This window comes from Musca autumnalis, unplaced genomic scaffold (genome assembly GCF_047663935.1).
Source record: "Musca autumnalis isolate F117 unplaced genomic scaffold, ASM4766393v1 scaffold_5, whole genome shotgun sequence".
Taxonomy (NCBI): Eukaryota; Metazoa; Arthropoda; class Insecta; order Diptera; family Muscidae; genus Musca; species Musca autumnalis.
Window position 1 is genome coordinate 5,381,795 of NW_027412088.1, and position 15,028 is coordinate 5,396,822.

At 37.3% G+C, this 15,028-nt stretch overlaps 1 protein-coding gene and 1 long non-coding RNA gene across 10 annotated transcripts in view; one reads left to right on the forward strand and one right to left on the reverse strand.

The window, feature by feature from the left end:
- On the forward strand, nt 1–5,202 carry tamo (PUB and ZnF_RBZ domain-containing protein tamozhennic). 9 transcript variants are annotated; one of them, XM_073957175.1, is made up of 6 exons: nt 24–628; nt 1,593–1,784; nt 1,843–2,019; nt 2,084–2,283; nt 2,352–2,619; nt 2,701–5,202. In XM_073957175.1, the coding sequence occupies exons 3-6, from the start codon at nt 1,896–1,898 to the stop codon at nt 4,764–4,766; spliced, it is 2,658 nt and encodes an 885-aa protein (XP_073813276.1). In that variant the 5' UTR covers nt 24–628; nt 1,593–1,784; nt 1,843–1,895; the 3' UTR covers nt 4,767–5,202. The 9 variants fall into 9 exon arrangements, with proteins under 9 accessions (XP_073813274.1, XP_073813276.1, XP_073813278.1 ...); XM_073957177.1 differs by having other exon boundaries at nt 24–419; nt 1,377–1,784; XM_073957176.1 differs by having other exon boundaries at nt 24–419; nt 1,405–1,784.
- Nucleotides 4,983–15,028, reverse strand: part of LOC141387456 (uncharacterized) — a 102,450-nt gene continuing 92,404 nt past the window's right edge. Inside the window, exon 2 of the long non-coding RNA XR_012408564.1 lies at nt 4,983–7,162. This is a non-coding gene — a long non-coding RNA (uncharacterized lncRNA). The remainder of the gene's footprint in view (nt 7,163–15,028) is intronic.

Consider the following 15,028-nt stretch of genomic DNA (forward strand, 5'->3'; position numbering starts at 1 on the left):
GTTCTATGTCACAATTTGCAAAAACAACCTGTCAGTCGCAGAGAAGAGACACTTTTATGTGTGTAAAAACAGATTCATTGAAAAGAAATAATATACGACGTACGCACATCATCCAATACATATAATTTCGTAAATACAAAACTCAAGAAAAATTACTATCTGCAATCTTTTGTATCGAAGAAAAACTGTACGCAACCGAAAAATTGAAATAAAAATTATTAAGAAAATTCGGTGTGTGCACGATTGAAGAGCAAGAATGTGTCACCAAACAATGCAGAACGAACGGAAGTGAAAAGTGATTACAAGCAAGCACAAAGCCAAAAAAATATCCTCTCACGGCAGATTGTATATGGGCGATATAAAAAATGAAGTTTTAAATCGGGAAGATTTTATGCAATACGACGTTTTTTACATAAAAAGTACGTATAAAAATGTTGGCACAATAAAACTTGACGTGTGTGTGTGTTGTTTACATTGATTTTTGATTTGCATTGCAAAACATACAAATGATGGTGGGCGGTAGCGGAGGTGTAAGAGAGCGGGAGAGTGGCTGAAAGTGGCTATTGTAATCGAAGCAGGCATCGAATCGTAGGCATTGGGAATCGAATAACAACAGTAGTATGGCGGGGTAGGCTTGCTTATGGATTCAGTGTCATGCTAACGTTATCATGGTACCCAAATACCGAAACAACCTCAGCACCCTTTGAATGCACAACAGTTGTATTACTCATTGCTTTCTTTGTTTTTGGGCATAGTGAAAAAAAAAAATTAAAAACAACAAATATCGATCATATTTTAAGGCATTTGATTACGCAAATACAAGGAGCGTGCTGAAATATTTATGAAGAGTAGGATGACAAGAAGGCAAAGGTTTGATTTGTCATTCTGGCATAAGTTGAATGTTTTCATTAAGCTCGGATCGGGACCAAATTTTTGTCACAGGTAGGTCTCGTCACCCTGATCACAAATATATACAACATTTATTGCGGAAGTCCATACTTCCCGAGATATGTGCCTCCGAAGTTCCGAAAATTCCCTTGTTAAATGTCGGTTACTTAGAGAAAATTTTTAATTTAAAAGAAAATGTTGTTCCCTAGATTGGCTCCTGTCCATAGCAGAAAGTCTTAAATCCCCGGCCGAAGGCCGGCTATATAGAAAAAATTATAATTTTATCCGAGCTTAATGCTTAAACTCAACTTTTATAAACTCAACTCAACTTTTATAAAGCATTTTCTTTATTTTTCTCATTTTCGAGATGTTTGTGTGCTGCTATGCCCCATTGTTTATAAATAAAATTTAGAGCAACCTGCTCTGTCATAAGAATTAATTTTAAAATTTGTTCACAAACTAGCGATGCTGCTGTTAATTTGACATAGTTGCTGTATGTTTTTGCCTATATTTTAGTCGCATTTTTGCTTCAATAATGTTCATATGCTGATCCTATGAATGCATGCTTGGGCCCTAAATTTCTCCAATTGAAACATTGCCAATTTTAATTTGATGACGAAATGGCCACAGATGGATATTTAGAACCATGTTATTACCCGGCTATTTATATATTAATGAATGCGTATATTTTCCCATTTGCTTAGAAAGAGACTTATTCAGCGGTAGTCTTGTCAATTTATAAAAATATGAACCATTTTTACCAATTCATTGTATGTTATTGGACTTTGTCGGAGTAAATTTGGGAATCCCCTGCATTTGTGTGCTCTTATTCGTAATATATGAACGATTGGGAAAAATATACTGTCGGATTAAAACTGGGAATCCCCTTTATTTGTGTAAGCACTTTGAATTTAATCTCAAAATTATACTGGCGTTCTTATTTATTGCTTGCAGCTACACAGGAAAATAAATCGCTCTTACACGCAATATAAGAACGATTGGACAACATGTCGGACTTTATGCCACGAGATATTTTACCCGATTTATGGGAGGAAATATTGAAACGTCATTGGACTTATTTGGAGACTGAGGAAAGCATACAGAAGTTGGAGGAGCGTAAAAAGTTAGAAGGTATGTCAATCTAAACATAGTCAAATCCTTATTGTCATTGAAATTTCGAAATTTACTATTCTAGGATGTTTAAAGGAATTGCTGTGTATTGTACAACATGATCGTAAATTCTTTTTGCCCGAGACCGCCACAGTTTTAAAGAATTCAATACGAGAGCTTAATGATTTCAATGCCCAGAAGGCCGTAGCAGCTTTTGAAGCCATAAGCCAATATGCAAATAACTTGTTTACAAAACCATGGCGTAAGGAATTTCGCATTTTAAAGGTCTGTATGGGGAAACCATAAATTATACGTAATACCCTATAAAGTGTATTCCTTATGGATATTTTCAGATGTATTCCGGTTTCTTTCAACATGAAATTCACTCAAATTTAATTGATGCTGAAAAACTATTTGAAGCCATGGGTTATCGTCGTTTATCCGATGATACATTAATTTTAGATGGCCCCATATGCCCGGATCAGGTCACCAATGTTTCGCGAGATGCCATGGCAGCATATGTGGAATTGCAAATAATGAAAAACATCTACATGGCCTTAAATGGAAATAACATGACAACCACTTGGTTGGACATCTTTCGTTATAGAGAAAAACATATTGGTGAGATTTCCAAAAATAACTTCTAATTATTACAACAATTACTAAAATAATACCGGCAATTAATTAAATCTTATCTTTCAGGTGGTATTTCACAAGCAGTTAAAGATTTAATCTACGCAGCAGAAGAGAAACGTTATCGCCTTCGAGAAAAAGCGTTGGCTGGCAGTGGTGATAATTATGGCTATATTGATGTTCAGCCATCGCCTAACTATGGGCCACAGCCCACACCATGTCAGTGTGGTAATAATATTCAATATCAAATACCCCAACCTCCAAGACAGAGAATGACACCAAATGGTCCCTGTTGTGTGCACGAAATGCAACGCAGTCATGCCAATGCAATGTTTGGCAACATGAATTTCCCAAATCAGAATTTCCACCACACTACGTCGGGTATTGGAAACGACAATATAAGTCATCTACCTCACTCTAGAAGTCTGGAACATTATAGTGAACCGACTAGCATTCATCAGCACAACATGTTGCCCCACAGGCATTCGTTTGATCATCAACAACAAGGTTGCACTGCTGCTGGTCACCATCAGCATCAGAGTTATGGACAAATGCAAAGACTTCACCATTCGATACAACAACAACACCAATTCTATCGCAATCCTGCTCAAAATTTCTATGAGTCGCCCTATGATTGTATTGACGATACATCAATGGGAGGTGGTAGCAGTATTTCTTATGCTGCGGTTGCAGCGTCCTCAGGGCAAGAAGTTCCCTCTTCCAACAACTCCAATCTGTATAATGTGTCGGGTAATCGTTATCCCCTGCCCTACAATATATCGAATCAAATATCTGCCTACGACAAAATTCCCCCCCATACAGCTTTAGAACACTCCTCATATGGCCCAGATAAGCATATGTATGCCCAAGTATCTAAGATACCACAAGGATACATGATGAATTCCTCCAGCAATATGATGGGTAATGTTTATGCCAAGCCAATGCAGCAAGCATCAGTGTCAGAACAATTGATCGATTTCGATGATCCTCCCATTATACCTCCACCACCAGCTGAACAATTTGATCCTTACCATCAACAGTATCAACATCACGACGCCATTAAGGCGAAACGTAACAGTAAAATATATGAAGCCAGGGATCAAATCTATGGCAATAATGCAGCCGATATGTACGTCTATGCCAAACCAATTCCAAAGGATAGTCGTCCGGGCCATAAATCATCTGCACAAAACTCCATGGAAAAGTCGTATCCGCCAAACAGAAAGCAACCCTTTAATTCTTCTGAACGAGGTGGCGGTGATTCGACAGACTTTAGTTATGAGTCGGCCAACGATGATTTCTCGAATATACACAGACAACACTCGCCCACTCAATTCAGCAAGAATCAAGATGGTGTTGGTTCTTTCGAATCATGGAATTATGTTTTCAAAAATCTCGAACGTTCAGCATATACAAAAGATTTGGGTGATCGCGAAGATTTACTGGTGAAGTCATTACATTTGGACTCGATGAACATAACAAACGATTCAACAACACCCAGCCAAACGAGTTCGGTGGAGAAGCGTAGATCGACCTATAAGGAAATGGATAATAATCAAACGACAATGCCTGCCAAGCAGGATGTTGGCACTTCTCCACCAACCAATAGCAATAGTAAACAACAACAACAGCAGCAGCAAAAGCCTCAGATAGACAATAAGCAAAAAATGAAATCTGCTCTCAAACAGACTTCTTCCGTTGCGGGCAGTAATAACACCAAACAAACTACTAATATTAGTAAGAAATCTACGAATTTGTCCAAAACAAACGACAATAAAAGCAAACAAACCAATAACAATGACAACAATAACACTGTTGCCAATAGTAATATGGCCGGTAGACAGAGTAAAAAATCCTCCTCCACTACTCAACAGAATGCTGGGAAAAGGTTGTCGGCTGCTGAAGGAGGGGTGGCGGCTAACAGTGCAGCATCCAACACGCCTGCAGCCACTCAAATTATTGTAACGGGTACAAATGAATGGAGCTGTCGCTCTTGTACTTTTATCAATCCCGATACAACACGAATTTGTGAAATCTGTTGTCGCACCAGAGACAATAATTTGAATGCTTCATCAAGTGGTGGCGCAAGTACAACACAACAATCCGTGAATCACTCAGCACCAACGTGTGTTTAGAGATGAAGTGAATTACTCTGCTAACCCTAATCTGCATTACTATTTTATAAATATGTACCTGCTGCTATTTCTACTACAGATGGGGAGATACCCGGTGGTTTTTTTGGAATATGGTTTCTAGACACCTCCTCCTCCTGCTGCTCCTCTTCCCCTGAGACCCATTTTGTCCCGCCCTCATTTTACTGTAAACCGAATGGACAAATTGTGTTGTTTTACACTGCTGGAGGCGAGAGAAAAAAACTACGAATTTGATTATTTCACTAAACCAGAAAAAAGGACTGAAGAATTTATTAACGATAGTCAGAAAATGTGTGGCAATCCTTTACTCTACATACAACAAGTAACTTTTACTTAATGAATAACAACAAAACCAGGCTTTACACATACACTCTATATTTTTGAATTCTATGAATAAATACAACAAACAAAACAAAAAGAGAAAGCCAAACAACTAATTTCATAATATATCCATATTTACTATATTGAAATTTGTGTAATTAGAAAAGAAACTAAACGAAACTTTATAAACTGTGAATTAACAGAAAAATATCACAGACTGTCTGTTTCAATATGTCGAGAAGAGAAAGAAAAATTATTAATTGCCAAAATTAAAGTGTTGGTGATTTCCTTTATTATTTGGTTTCTTCTTGTTGACATTGCGTCTCCAGGCAGTTGTGTCAAAAAGTAGACAAAATCTTGGAAAAATATTTTTTTCTTCCAATGTCCATCTTAATGGTGATGTCTTAGAACGAATTGAACCATTTGTTATTCAGAATTTATGAAGTTTTTGCCATGTAAATAAAAAATCAACCAACTTACAACATTTGTCATTGCATCATACGAAAAGTATTTTATTTGGAAAAAATATGCATACCTATATTAACATTAAAGACATTTATGTTGTTTAACTTAAACAATGATTTTTTTTACGATACACGAATTACAATTTGTAAATCGGAATTTGTAAATAATTAATTTTAATGAACTATTGTTTGGATTGAACTCTAAACTGAATGAATGTATTATTTAAAGTTGGAAATAGTTTATCTTGATATTGATTGTAAGGACAAAACTTTCCTTAACGGCAGTTTCTTCGTGAAGAAACTATGTCCGCCCCTTTTTTTAAATTTTGTTGCATCACAGGCTTTATATATGTTTTCCAAATAAAATACATTTTGAATTGAAGGAAACCAAACCAATTTTTAAAAATCTTATTACTTAGTCTTAATAATATTAAATAGAAATATTTATAATAATAATAATAATACTACACACATATGTACTTACATTATGTGTATGTAGGTACATTATAAAGATAAGTTTCCAACAAACAAAAGAAATGTGCCTCCCTGCGTTTATGAATATAGTTTCGATTTGTTGTTGTTCACATTGTTTTATTTACCTACGAATATAAACTGAAATATAATATAAAATGGAAACAAAATCAATTTATAAAAATATCAATATGGATGGTTTTGAATTGTTTGTTTGTCAAACGGAATCTGTGTTATATGGAATACTGAAAAATTAAATTTATTCCCAAAGCTGAAGAATTGTTTAATGTAAACCCGTTTTTTTTTTCTTTAAATTTAATTCATTTAAATATATTTATTTATTAAAAAAGAAACAATTATTTGTATTATTTTCGTTTGATTTTAAAACACTTAAAAATTAAAACTGAATCCTAATGAGACAAGAAGTGCTATAAAAAGATTTGTATTGCACACATTCAAATACTTGCGATGAAAGATGATCAACAAGACACTATTTAATGCCAAAGTGTTTTGAATGCAATTTTTTATAAATCGTGTAGATTTTTGACACCAAAAAAACAAAGAGGCTTGAAATTAGTTCACAAATCTTCCTTAAAAAATCTCCAGATAATGTGGTTTGGAAAATTTTGGTGTAAAATCATTCTTTGTTTCAGTAATTTTGTTTTATTATTTGTGGTGACCCTTGCCAACTTTATTTTTTTTTCATTTTCATTATACGGGTAATGTTATGTGAATGATTTTTTCCCGAAACATAATGGTTGTTAATCACCTCAAAACAGAATTGAAGAGTGGTAAATATTTGATAGGAATCAAATTTCTTATTGATAGAAGAAAAAAGAAGTAAAACTTTTTTGAATGCTTTAAGTATTTAAAAATTAAACAAACAAACAAACGATGGTTTAAATATTAACTGAGAAAGAAACAGGCAAAGAAAAGAATGTGTTTAATATACCCCCTCTTATATACGTTTATAAAACTTACTCTGTTATACATACAGCAACACAACACATAATTCGCATAATAAAGACATTAAAAAAGTATAGTACACACCTTTCTGATTCTCTTGGAGTTACTCCAATATTTCTTTAATCAAAATTTGGTAAGCAAGATGAATGTACATAACTGAAAAAGAAAGTAAAAAGGAACATTACAAATGTTATTTTTAGGGACAAATTCTATGGTTGGTAGTGGTATTTTTAAATTTGGACAGTTTCAGAGATTAATTTTCGGTAAAATGCCTTAACTTTCCCCATTTAAATATCAAAAGTTTTCTGAGTGAAAAATATACATATTTTATGTATATTTCTGACTCGAATTAATAAGAATAAAGTACTATCCCAATATATCAGATGCTGATATTTTTCGAATGTTCACCACAAGATTCGAAAACGATGTCATTTTTGAACATTTGGAAAATGTTTTTTCTTGTGTTGTTCTTTTGTTCGCCAAAAGTTCGAATACGATATCATTTTCGAACATGTAGCAAATTTTTTTTCTTCACTAGGAAACATTTTGAAAACATTTTTTGTTTTAAAAAATAATTTTTTGCAGATTGTATAAAATTCCCATTTGCATTTTTCAAATAATTCCTATATAAATGCTACGTATAATATAAACAATATTTGGGTGGGTAGGTTACCAAATACAAGACGACAATGTTTATCAACAGTTACATATCGAATCGCTAACCTAACAAAGAAATAAAGGTGCATAACAGAAACATCAAGAAACTCCACCAAAAATGTTTTTCGCCACTGTCGTAAAAAGTATCGTCAATGCATTCGCTAATAATATTAACGATATTCGAAACCGAAAGTTTTCGGTGCCACAAACTGAGTAACGAATGAGTCGTTTTCAATTCATTCTCGTGGGTCTTTCTCGAACAAAACATTCGCGAAAATATCGAGAAACATTCGAAATCGATATCGTTGTCGATAGCAATGGTATGGTGGGATATTTGAATTACTATTGGAATAAAAAAAGTTATATACAATATTATAGAAACGGAAGCCTCTTGGCAGATCTTTGTTGCCTTTGTTTTGCGCACGTCACTTCAAAGGATCAATTAGAGGTGTTGTTATACCCTCAGCATTTATGCTAAGTGTATATTACTTTCATACGGACAAAATAATGGTTTTAGAATGCTTCGACGAAAATCGTTTCAGGCAATTTGGAGTCCGTTTGTCTGAGCCCCGTAGAGTGAAACAGACAGTTCCCCAAGATTGGGTGATATCTCCGGAACTGTTTAACAACTACCTCTTATATATTCCGCCCCCTCCAGACGGCATTGAGATCGTAATGTATGCAGACGATTGTACGATCTAGGCGTCAGGTACCTTCCCTGACATTTGTGAAAGGCTGAACTCCTATTTAACCGATCTTACCACATTTTTCCACGCGAGAAATATGCAAATATCCGCCACTAAACCCACGGCCACTCTGTTCACCAGATGGACTGCACAGGTGAGAAGGGAGTTGAATGTCGTGGCCGATGGTAGCAGAATTCCGACCACAAACTACCCAAAAATTCTAGGGGTCACATTCGACAGCATGTTTTCGTCGTCCGCGCTTGCCGCACTAGAACGCAATTTTTAAATTTGGCGCCATTCGAAGTGTCATTGTTTGACATTTGAACAATTGTTATTGTTCGCTAGTAGAAGGTACGAGGTTATGAAAAATGGAGCACTACACGAATGAACAACGCATTCTCATAGGTATTGGAGTGATAACATGAAAATGCTGATTTTGCCGATAAAATCATCTTCAGTGACTAGGCCCATTTCCATCTTGATGGCTTCGTCAATAGGCAGAATTGTCGCATTTGGGGTAAGGAAAATCCTCGAGTGATTCACGAGAGGCAAATGCATCCTCAACGTGTCACTGTGTGGTGTGGTTTTTGGCCTGGAGGAATCATTGGACCTTTTTTATGAAAATGAGGCAGGCCAAGCGCAAACAGTTCGGTATCGTGAAATGATAACCAGCCTTTACTTGCCTTGTGGTTTCAACAAGACGGCGGCACATGTCATACAGCCAGAGAAACAATTCAATTGCTGCATCAGACATTTCCCGGTCGTGTTATTTTTTGGAGACCAGAATTGGCCGCCTAGATCGTGCGATTTAACACCTTTAGATTTTTTTCTTTGGGGCTTTTTGAAGTTGATGGTTTACGCGAATAAGCCGACCACGACTCAGCCTTAAAATAGGAAATTGGACGCTTCATTAATGAAATACCGTAGCATTTATGCAAAACGGTCATTGAAAACTTCATTAAAAGATTGCGTGTGTGCAAGCAAAGTCGCGGCAGCCATCTGCACGATATCTTGTTCCATACATAACCTCATTCTGTCTACTTTACGATATAATAAACTTTCAGGATTTTTGTTTTAATATCTGTGTTTTATTTAAAATTTAAAATTGCATTTTAGTTGGGACGCCCTTTAGCAACAAAATCCTTAAGTCCCAGCCGGGAGCACTTGGGGTGCAGATAAAGAAATCTTGTTGGCCACATATAAAGCGATAGGTAGATCTGTTGTAAGCTATGCCGCGCCATTTTGGTCTGCGAATCTAAGTGCAACGCGATGGAAAAATATTCAAACTCGTAGGTTAGGTTAGGTTAAAGGACGCGCAGCTGTCGTGTTCGACAGCTACTCCACTCGGAGACCTTATGGTCCATTGTGTTCATCCTATAGTGTGGGTAGGAGACAAGAAAAGAAATAATTGCATAGAAGGTATCGAGTTGAGAAGTAAGAAATAAGAATAATTAAGTAATTAAGAAAATAAGGGAGAATAATTAAGAAAGTGCTATGGATTGAAAGACAACTGAGAAATTATTTATGAAAGGAGAGCGAGTAAGGAGGTTTTGCCATATTAAGATGCTGTAATTCGTTCATGTTGAAGCCACTTCAGACCCTTGGCGAGAAGAAGCAGTGTTGTCGGCTCGGCTTGGCAGAATGTTGTCAGAGATGATATTGTATGTTCACCCATTGTTTGGATTCTCCTGGTCCTGAGCATTGGACAACGGCATAATAAGTGCTCAATCGTCTCTGTTTCTTCTTCATCTTCGCATAATCTGCAGTAGTCCGTGGAGTCATCTCTATCCCATTTGCAGGTCATTGATCTTATTCTGCAGTGTCCCGTGATTACTCCAACCATTAGTTTCAGGTCGGGTTTTCTCATAGAGAGTAGAGAAGTGGTCTTCCGTTTGGAGAGGTTGGGCCAGATTGCCTTTGATACCTTACAGCCAGGTTCGTTGTTCCAAATCTGACCAGCCTTCTCCCTGTATACTTATTCTAGGAGCCGCATGAAGTGACACAAGGGTGGCTTGATTGAGTTATCGATTTCGATGTCGTTTGACTCAGATCCGCGACGCGCCAATTCATCCGCTTTTTCATTTCCCTCGATGTCCAATGCCCGGGTAACAGCACAAAGTAACGATTGATCGTAGGGCCTTCCAAAGCTTTCCTGCAGTGCAAGACCGCAGCAGACTTGATTGAATGGGATCTAAGTGATTTTAGGACCGCTTGACTATCCACATAGATAGTCACCGGTCCAGATATGTCCCCTTCCATGTTTTTTATCAACTCTGCTGCTTTCGTGACCGCAAAGATTTCGGCTTGAAAGACGCTACAATTTTCGCTTAGCTTGTACGAGATCCGTAAGTTGAGGGTATCGCTGTAGACACCCGCTCCTGTTCCCCCTTCCATATTGGATCCGTCGGTATAGACCTCTACACCGGGTAGAGGTGGGGAGTTGTGGGTCCAGGCTTCTCTATCAGGTATCCGAACTTCAATATCGCCGATGTGTAATTGTGGTGATATAGTCCAGGTCGATAGTCCAGATCGTTGTAAAATAACAGCGTGGCCATAGTCGAAGTTGCGCCATGAGCTTATCTCCTTGAGTCGGAGAGCACTCTTTGCTGCCAACTCTTGCACCACGAGATTCATCGGATGAAGATCCAGTAATACATTGAGGGCAGCCTGTGGAGTGCTTTTCATGGCACCGGTAATTAAGAGAGATGCCGCTCTTTGAACGGTATTAATCTTGTGGAGAAGGGATGTCTTACTTAGTGCATTCCACCATACCAATGAACCATAAGTCAGAATATGGCGAACTTTGGCCCTAAAAATCCAGTGGATGTCCTGTGGTTTCAAACCCCAACTCTTACCAATGGAGTTCTTGCATGAATAAAGGGCTATAAGAAATCTCTTGGTACGTTCTTCGACATTCCTTTTCCACGTTAGTTGGTGGTCCAGGATAATGCCAAGGTACTTGGCTTCTAGAAAGAGCTATAGGGCCACTCCATCCATGGTAGGGTGAATGGTTAGACTTTTCTCTTGTTCGTAAATAGAACCAGCTCTGTCTTAGATGGGTTCACCCCAAGTCCATTGTTGTGTGCCCATCTTGATAATTTGACTAGAGCTCCTTGCATGAGTTCCGATAGCGTTTGTGGGAACTTCCCGGTGATCATTATGACCACGTCATCAGCATAAGCCACTGTTTTTATACGTAGTTGGTCAAATTCCTTAAGTATTTCGTTAATTACCAGGAGCTACAGCAGTGGAGATAGTACGCCACCTTGTGGTGTGCCCCTGGTGACAGACTTCCGAATGGAGGTCTCACCGATATTTGAATTGATTATCCTGCCGCTAAGCATTCCATCGATCCAATTGATCAGTGTGGTGGAAACACCTAAGTTCAAGAGCGAATTGTGGATGGATTCGAATTTGACGTTATTAAAGGCGCCATCTATTTCAAGAAACGCTGCCAACGTATAATTTGAGCCCATCATATTCCTCTCGATTAAACCAACGACTTCATTTAGTGCAGTCTACACCGATCTGCTTTGATGTAGGCGTGTTGGCCAGGACTTATAACACTGTTTTCATGCTTGGACCTTATACCTAGATCAAGCAATCTTTCTAAGGTTTTCAATAGAAAGGAAGATAGGCTGATTGGTCTATAGTCTTTGGGAAGCGTGTGACTTGACTTCCCCGCTTTGGGGATGTATGTCACCGTGACCTCCCTCCACAGAACCGGAGTGAGCGATATACTTAGACAGGCCCTATAAATGTGATCCAGGTGTCGGATCAACACCTCCGGTGCATTTTGTAGCATTGCAGGGAAGATACCATCTGGACCAGGTGATTTAAAAGGCTTAAAAGTGTTTATCGCCCAAGCTATCTTTGTGTGACTTATAATCTCCTCGATGACACTCACTTCCCCTGTGGCTTGGTTGCACATAGGTGGATCGGCTGAGCGATCTGGCGCATCCATGCAGTTGGGAAAGTGGGCTTTGGCTAGGAGATCCAGAGTTTCTAGACCGGAGTTAGTCCAGTGCCATCATCCCGTTTGATACTGCCGATGGATTTGGGGTCCTTCGACAGTACTCTACGAAACCTGGCTACATCCTTTACTCCCTCAATAGACTCGCTAAAGCAGACCCATGATCTGCGTTTAGCCTTCTTTATTTCGATGTTGTACTTATTGAAAGATACTTTGTAGTTCTCCCAATCTGTGGAAAACTTCGTTTTGTTGGCTTTGTTATAGAGCCTTCTGCTAGTCTTTCTGAGATTAGCCAGATCTTTCCACCATCAGACCGGTTGACATCTTCTGCCTGGGTAAGTGAGTGGGCAGGTGGTCTCATAGCTGTCCACCAAAACCTCTGTGAAGTGCTTCACTGCACTATTAACCTCTGTGGCTGTTTGGGGGTATCGTGACACTCCCAGCTTAGAGCTTACTAGTTCATTGAATTTGTTCCAGTTGGTTATCCGTGGATTTCTTGGTGTACAAGGTATTATGGAAATAAAGATCGGTCAGGGGGCAAGGGTTATCGTTAACCGATCATCATAAATTTTTGTAGACATCGTTTTTAAGCCACAATCGATTGGACCATAAATTACTATGGAAACTAAGATCTCTCTGTGGGCACGGGTTAGCGTTAACCGATCGCCATAGAATTTCATGTATAAGGTTTTTGGATCAAATGGAAAAAATTGGAGGTAGGCGTTAAAAAAATAATTTTGTCATTTTTGGGCCGCCGTAATGTTTATGTATGCGAAATGATTCTAGACAAAGGCACTAGGTTTACTTGATAAGAAAAAGGCTTCAAAAATACTTCATATCTGCAAACTTACATTAATGAAGTTATCAAACTCAGCCTTTATCTTCTAGCCATTCACATCCGATATGCCTGATTAGCTGAATTAAACCACCAGCGAAACGATCGTAGCATATTGGTTAGAATTCACTTTTTCAATACAAACTCCTTAAGACATGTTAGCTCGATTAATTCAATTAATTACAAACATTCATAAAAAACTTTCATTCTAATAAGACAACAATAAATAATATTTTACTTATGTTGGCAAAACAATAAGTTGAAAAAACTGTATTTATCGAAAATAAATATTGCTTCATTATAAATGGTTTGATTATTACTTGTTCCCAAACCATACGTGATGCATTCTTGCCTCATTCTGACAATGTGCAACTCGTTAATCCACATGTCATTTCTATTTAAGAGAAGTGAAAGATCACACAACAAGAGAGTAAATAGGGCATTCTCTTATCCAATGTTATAGTGAAAAAAACGTTGATGTGAGTAGCACTATCTCTCTCTCACACACAACAATATCCAAGTTGGTGTATTAGTAGTGGTAAGATACTCTTTCCATTGGTAAACACCCTGCAAACATTTTCTCTCGCCTAAGAATAATTCACGATTCTCCTGGGCGATTAATTTGTAGCAGGCGATATCGCCTAAAAATCTTCCGCGTATCACCAACCTAAAGTAAGTGTTTGTCAATGCGAATCGCTACCAAGATTCGCTGACGAATCATATGGAAGATCTTAAGAAGAAGAACATATAACGAAATAACTTAAATGGGAATTTATTTTTCATTCTTCTTTGTTTCTTTCATTTGTTGTCTTTGAATTTTACCCATTTTGTTTTCTTTTCCGATTTGTTCCCTGCAAACCATTGGAAGATTGTTGGACGATTTTTCGACCAGATTTTTCTTCAACGCTTCTTTCCGGCGATCTTTTAGCGAATTTTTATATCAAATTCACCCATGCGAGCAATTTGCCATTCGTAGACGATTCTCAAAAATTATTGTTTATAATCAATCGCTACGACAAATTACCTGTTATGCTTTTCGGCGATCTTTCCGCGAAATTGTGTTATGTTCCGCTATTGTTAGAGCAGGCGAATAATATATTATTCTTCCGAACCCCGATCACGCGATTGTTACTAAAATTTTTGATTTGGTTGCTTATAATTCTCATATACACATTCTGCATAACTTTGGTATAAATGGCACGTAATATATTATGAGTATTGACAAACATAGTACAGGTCTGGGGTTTGCCAAGTGGAATTAAGAAAGGTCCGAGAAGCAGTATAAACCACTACGTCATAAGGAATGATAAAAAATTATAACAAATCAGAAAATAAAAATAAAAATTATAAAAATCAAAGACAAAAAATGAATGAAACAAAGAAAAATGAAAAATAATTTTTTTTTTAATTTTTTGTTTATATTTTCTTCTTCTTAAGATCTTCCAAGTGATTCGTCAGCGAATCTTGGTCGCGATTCGCATTCCATAAACACTTTAGGTTGGTGTTACGCAGAAGATTTTTAGGCGATATCGCCTGCGAAAAGTTATTCGCCCAGGAAAATCGCGTATTATTCTTAGGCGATAGAAATGGTTTGCAGGGTTATAATTTTTAGTTGTTCCTTATGTTGTAGTGGTTGTATACTGGTTCCATTCAGTTTCTTCATTTCACTTGGCAAAACCCGGACATGTGTTATGTTTGTCAGTACTCATAATATTATACGTGCCATTTATATCAAAGTTATGTAGAATGTGTATATGAGAATTATATGGAACCAATTCAAAAATTTTAGTAACAATTGCGTGATCGGGGTTCGGAAGAATAATATATTATTCGCATGTACAAACCACTGTGAAACATAATACAAATTCGCG

What these genes read in the sequence shown, in the direction of transcription:
- tamo (XM_073957173.1), top strand. Translation starts at nt 1,896, where the DNA reads ATGTCGGACTTTATGCCACGAGATATTTTACCCGATTTATGGGAGGAA. An exon ending in GGAGCGTAAAAAGTTAGAAG is followed by an intron (nt 2,020 to 2,083) that starts GTATGTCAATCT and finishes TTACTATTCTAG; the next exon opens with GATGTTTAAAGGAATTGCTG. An exon ending in TTATAGAGAAAAACATATTG is followed by an intron (nt 2,620 to 2,700) that starts GTGAGATTTCCA and finishes CTTATCTTTCAG; the next exon opens with GTGGTATTTCACAAGCAGTT.